The sequence below is a fragment of the Mangifera indica genome, chromosome 11 (assembly GCF_011075055.1).
Source record: "Mangifera indica cultivar Alphonso chromosome 11, CATAS_Mindica_2.1, whole genome shotgun sequence".
NCBI lineage: Eukaryota > Viridiplantae > Streptophyta > Magnoliopsida > Sapindales > Anacardiaceae > Mangifera > Mangifera indica.
The window spans coordinates 3,801,331-3,807,360 of NC_058147.1; the positions used below are offsets into that span (position 1 = coordinate 3,801,331).

At 35.0% G+C, this 6,030-nt stretch overlaps 1 protein-coding gene across 2 annotated transcripts; it reads right to left on the minus strand.

Moving 5' to 3' along the window:
- Window positions 1-318: 318 nt before the first annotated feature.
- Window positions 319-5,383, minus strand: LOC123228964 (homeobox protein knotted-1-like 2). Of its 2 annotated transcripts, XM_044654496.1 has the most exons (6): window positions 5,173-5,377; window positions 4,438-4,800; window positions 4,161-4,286; window positions 3,915-4,050; window positions 916-1,169; window positions 319-797 (listed from the first exon to the last, which is right to left on the minus strand). In XM_044654496.1, the coding sequence occupies exons 2-6, from the start codon at window positions 4,678-4,680 to the stop codon at window positions 594-596; spliced, it is 963 nt and encodes a 320-aa protein (XP_044510431.1). In that variant the 5' UTR covers window positions 4,681-4,800; window positions 5,173-5,377; the 3' UTR covers window positions 319-593. The 2 variants fall into 2 exon arrangements, with proteins under 2 accessions (XP_044510431.1, XP_044510430.1); XM_044654495.1 differs by having other exon boundaries at window positions 4,438-5,383.
- Window positions 5,384-6,030: the final 647 nt, after the last annotated feature.

Here is a 6,030-nt window from a genome sequence, read left to right on the forward strand (position 1 = left end):
CAGAAAATGGAATCTTTAACACCTTCAAGATTTTACTTAATAGGAAAAGTTTATCTGCCTTAATGAATCATACGTTCTGCAAAAGTATTTTTAGCTTGAATTACTCGCTCCATGCCAACGCTTCTCCCTCCTCAGAATATGGCGCCTTAATTTGATGCTAACAAAAGGGATAAACCATCTCTAATTTCAGATTTCCTTTCACCACAACAAGATTATTTGCTTTAAGAATGCTAATGGATATCGTTCAAGATCAACATCTGGATTAACACAACTCTTTTCCAAGAAAGCAAATGAAAACATCCCAAATCAAGGTAAAAATTGTACAATGACAATTACTGCATTCCCTGTCTTGAATAATCACCATAACATATATAAACAAGCTACACCAAATCACAGTGATGGCATTTGTGGAAAAAAAAGTATCATTTTAGGTTTTACAGCATTACCCAACTTTCATTTAAAATACAAGTGGCATTACTAACACTTATATATGCTACACTTGATAATAACACTATATAAAGATATATATATATATATGTAGATTCCAGCCTTCTTGTGGAAGCATAACGAGTTGTATCTAACTCATAAATTGTTTATGGTCCTAAACGGTAAGGGCCATCGCCCATGTAGTGGCCATCCATATAGAGAGCTGCATTCTGTGGGTGGAGGCCATCCATCACCATGAATTGCATATCTTCAGAAGGTTTCCAGTGCCGCTTCCTTTGATTTATGAACCAGTTGTTTATCTGCTTTTGGTCCAAACCAGTTGATTCAGCCAATGCCACCTTCTCTGTTTCCTGTAGGTTTGCCAAAGCAACATTTTAGTGGATAGGCCAGGATAAAATCTTCAATTAATAATTGGCAAAAAGGGTTGTGAGCAATAGGAATTGATAAGCTAAAAACAAATGCACATACCGAAGGATACGGCCATTTATAGTGCAGCTCCCACCAGCTAAGTAACTTCTGCCTGGCTTCTTTGGGTAGTTTTCCTTTCTTCTTTTTCTTTGACAACTCTTGCTTAAGGCTGCTCAGGTAACCACTATACTTCCTTAATAAGTGGCTCTTCAGTTCTCGGTCTTCAGCTCGCGGATCAATTTCTGGAAGTTCTGTTTCCCCGCCACTATTGTCTTGATCATCCTCTGATGAACCAACACCCTCACACTTCTCATCTGTTCATTTGTCAGATTGAAAGTGCATAACATAAGCAATTGACCAGGAAATTAAATGTATATTTCATATCAGTTTTCTAATTACTTTCCATCTTGACAGTTACTATAAAGTTTTAGATTCAACAGAATTCATACTTCATTATATATGAACATGACAGTGAAGTGCACATGAAACACAATTGAATAGCAAATTTTGTGGTGTTTATGTAAAACAGCATTATGATAATTTACAAGTTATTCATAAATGTAAAGGAGATCCAAGATAAAGTACTTCCCATGTAGGACAACAATAAGCCTAAGTTTTCAACCTTTAATAACTGTAAAAAGACATTAATTGAATCCATCGACCAAAAAATACTGATTAATAAGAATATAAATATACACTGAACTAGACTTCATTTAAAACAAAGAAATGACTATCAATTTGTTATGATGAAATTTAGAAGCAATTCTTGAATCTCACAGAACTAAATACAAGAAAGATCGCATACAAAAGCAAAATTATGAAGCTTCAAAAGGAGAATAACAGGAAAGAAATAACCCAGCAACAAATCGCTAAATTCCATGTAAACTGACATTAACGCTTTCCCTGTTGTCTAAAGACATTATCTTTTCATACTTAAGTCAGACCACAAGGCAATAACACTTCCTAAAATCATGTGGGGGTAGATAAGCTTGGATATGGTTACTTCTTCAATTGCTGCAAAAAGGCATATTTTTCTTGCAACAAATCAGAAGCTGCACAGAGTGCACACAAGTGCGAAACCATAGTTGAAATATCGGTGGTTGAAAACCTGATATTAAAAATTCTTAATACTAATGTTCAACCTTACCGTTTAGCTTAAGCTTTGATATTAGTCCAAAGTTTTGATCCATTGATTCAAACTAAACTAAACTAAACTTCTTGATCATAAAAGAGAATATACTTGAGAAGTAAAGATAAGAAAGACCTTTAATAACGTAGAACAACATATTTTACCTCATGGTATTTAATTTTTTTCATCAACTTTTAGAAGTAGAAGAAAAATTTGTAGAAAAAAAAAAAGAAAAACTGACATTTTTTCTCATGAAAAGGCATGACTCTATCATAAACTCTAGAGCCTGATCCTTATTTATCTTCAGCACCCCTTGCACTGTTACCCATTGAGAAAAATCCAATACCAAATTCAAGCCACTTTAAAGAACCCATGCCATTCTTAAATGAAAAATTAGAAGTCATCATATCACTAAATCAACAACATTAAAAACTAATCCAGTTTCAACTCAATGTCAAACACGTTATTGAGACTAGAACACAGCAGGTAAAATTCCTATTTATTCTCATTTACAGTAAATATAGACATAAGAAACCGATCCTACCACAAATAAGCCAGTTCATTAGCTCAAGATGTCGATTAGATTTTGTAAAAAGACTAAAAGTTTACAAATTCAAAACATCCTCACTGAATTGCCAAATTCCCATAAGTTATTTGAACTTAAAACAAACATTAATGTGCAGAGAATAAAGTTAACCGCATTACATAATCGATCTACGTCCAGCGTTCAGCACCAAAAGATTACATGCCTTTTTTAGCGAACAAGAGAAAAAGGGCTTACCATATTCCACAAGAATGCATAAAAATTTAATATTGTAAATTTCAAATTTTTAGCTGCAAAATGGAGTTTATATCTCTCTTCACTAGCCACTGCATGAATGTTTCATTTTGAAGAAAGGGAGTTGCTTTGTAGCATTTCTTTGGGAACAAAATACTAACCCCACCTCAAGCCACCGAAAGATATGGACAGGAATAATTGTTGTTATATGCATAATTCGCCAGATTAATCTCTTACTATGATTAAGAGATAAAAATAAAGTTCTCGATCGGTGAATCGACATAAATTTTTACAAATAACACAAAAATTGATAAAAGTAAATAAATATTTCTGACATTGTCGTACAGGCTACCTGAGGAAGCACTGAGTTGAACAGCATCCAATGTTCTAAAATTTTCCTCAACTTTATTTAAGAACAAAATAAACAGACATATTTATTTGGTACTTAAAAGCTTGTAAAAACTTCTCGAAAATGATGATGCTATGCATCTCGGGTTATGTATATATTCCACGAACCCATAGAGTCAAATTTAGCAGAAGGAAGAGGCAGTCGAGATTTTGGGAAGGAAAACCCTAATAAGAATGTGATTTGTCAGCTGAATCAGACCACGGAAAGCCAACCCACTACTGAAGCCGATGTGTGATTTAATCATGGGTTATCTTAGTACAGTATAAACAAGTGAGTTTTAGTTTTGCTTAAGGTCCTTAATTTTAAGTAGAATTTGATTATCATAAAATAGGTTAGTAAACATTTGAATGCTAACTCGTGTCAGGGCTTTAGGGATTTAATAAATTTGTAGGTGGATCATTCTAGGGTCTGCCGTCTTCTTTCTTTGTCTCCTACTATACTGGACGGCGTAATCTGAGTCAAAAGTTCGTTCTCTGGAACGGGGAATTAATGCGCTAATCAAAGTATAGAAGAGATGAGGTAAGTTATCAGAATTTTCAAAGCCCGCTGGAGCCTGAAACCGACTAAAAAATCGATTCTTGCCTATTACAAGCAAAGCCAGATAAAATCCATATCGGCAACCACGAAGTTTATGTGGATTATTCTGTTTCTTTCCATGTTTGGGAAAGCCCAAAATTTTCTTCTTTTCAACGTGATATTATATATAGAATCATAAGCATATGTGTATAGAAGAAAGTGCGTACCCGCGTTGAAGATCCGCACCGAGCCATTGCTGAGCACATTAAGCTGAGTTTCAATTCTGCGTATGAAATCCATGGCCTCCTGTATTGGCCTTGTTAGCTCTTCCCGATATTTCACCAGCATGTCGTAATAAGCTTCCTGTGTATTGATCCCATATGCAATATTGAGTCGAGAAATATAAACCCCAAAGCGAGAATAACAAATAGACAACTTCGACTGAAACATAAGCAAAAGTCAAAGAAGAAAACCATAAACTGATCGAGTTCGGGGTCTTTGGAAGTGTCTCGAGAAGATGATGATGATGATCTCTGCCTTGACTCAAACTCCTGTCTAGCAGCAGATAGTCGAGCCACTACTTCAGGCGGAGCTCCCACCTAACCAGAAGCAAAAGGTAAGCGAGAATATGAGAGTCAATCTTCAAAAATGAAAGCCCTTATAGCTTTCATCTTCTTTTGTATATCGGAGCACTTTTTTTTTTTAATTCTTCCTTTGTGTGTGTTTCAGGAGTGTGAGGTTAATTAGTACCTTTTGGCAATCCATGAAAGCTTCCAAAAGGTTGGAGTACTGAGGATGGGCTATTATTTTGGCTTTAATAGCTTCAGCTTCGTTGAAGCTCTCACTTCCTTCTTGTGATTGATGGCCCCTCATAGGAGGGTAGTGAAATTTTGGACCGAGCTGCGAACTGCTGGCTTCAGTTTTGACGATCGGGTGTGCTTCAGATTGAAAACAATTACCTGATTGAAGATGAATACTGCTGCTAATAGGCATCTGGGTCTGCTGATTACTCACGTTAGAACTACTATTTGCCCGACCATATGCTGACGAATTGGGTCCAAGAACTTGAGAAGTATACAAGAAGTTTCCCCTTGTAGTTGTGTTTTCATTTAGCTGATTATAATCCTCCATTTATCAACAAACCCAGATGACAAAAGCTAGTAAAAATCTAAAAAACGAAACAAAATAATGAAACTGAAAACCCTAGAGCAAGGACTAGGTAGAAAGAAATAGAAACCCTAGAGACTATAGCTTGACAACTTGTCTAATACGGCGAAAAAACTATGTTTTCACTGCCATACCCAACCTAACATTTAGAGAAGTCATAAATTTGGGAAATTGGGAATGAAAATTATTCACGGCTGCTTATCAAGGAGGCCATGAAGTGAAGTTGCACCAGGATTTGAACATGCTATAGAGATGGAGGAAATATAAGAACAAATAAGAAGAAGAATATAAGAGGAATAGAGTAAGAGGTGCTCTCACTTGTTTGTGGGGACTGGGGAAGAAGATGTAACTTAGCCGGAACCGGCAACGGCTGCGTGTCGAGTGGTTGACAAGACTTAATTTTTTTTCCTTTGAAAGAAAAAGAAATATTTGAAAACTAATAAAGGCAAAGAAGAGCAAGAGATAAGGAAAACTATTAGATTGTAGATTTTTCTTTTTTGATTGCTTTCTCTATCTTTTTCATATTTTATTATACTTGTTTCACGGACGTTTCAATTTTCACCTTATTTTAGTTGCTTTTTGGTTATCTCGTTTGACATTCTACTCCTCTTCCTGCTTTTATAGTCCCCAGCTAGATTGAGGGAGAGATTAGACTAAGCCACTCACCTAATTTAATGTTTTCTAATATATAATATATTGCATTAAATTCACCTCATATATCATTACAGAAAGTTTTTACTCCCAACAAATTTTGGCAAATCAATTAGATTAGCGTTTATAATATGTGATTTTATTCTTTTTTTAATTTCACTCAACAAGGAACTCATAAACCTACTATCATCATGTCCGATACATTACATTAAATTAATCGGCTTTCAAATAATGCACATGATTATAACTTGGCGAAACTTTTTATATAGTTATACTAAGGCAAAGGATATAAAATGGTAAGTTTTGGTCTTCTCATGACGCACTGTTTTTTTTTTTTTTTTAAGTGTACGAAAAGAAAACAATTGAGGAATCAACAAAGTCTCATTTCAACCATTTGCTGCCATCTTCCCAACTTGCTCTCACTTCCTTGTTCTCTCTATCTTCCAGACAACTAGTCACATCAAATGTTTGGTAGTGATTAAATTTGTGTTTCTTTTGTTATTAATTAAAGGCTGTAATTAATTT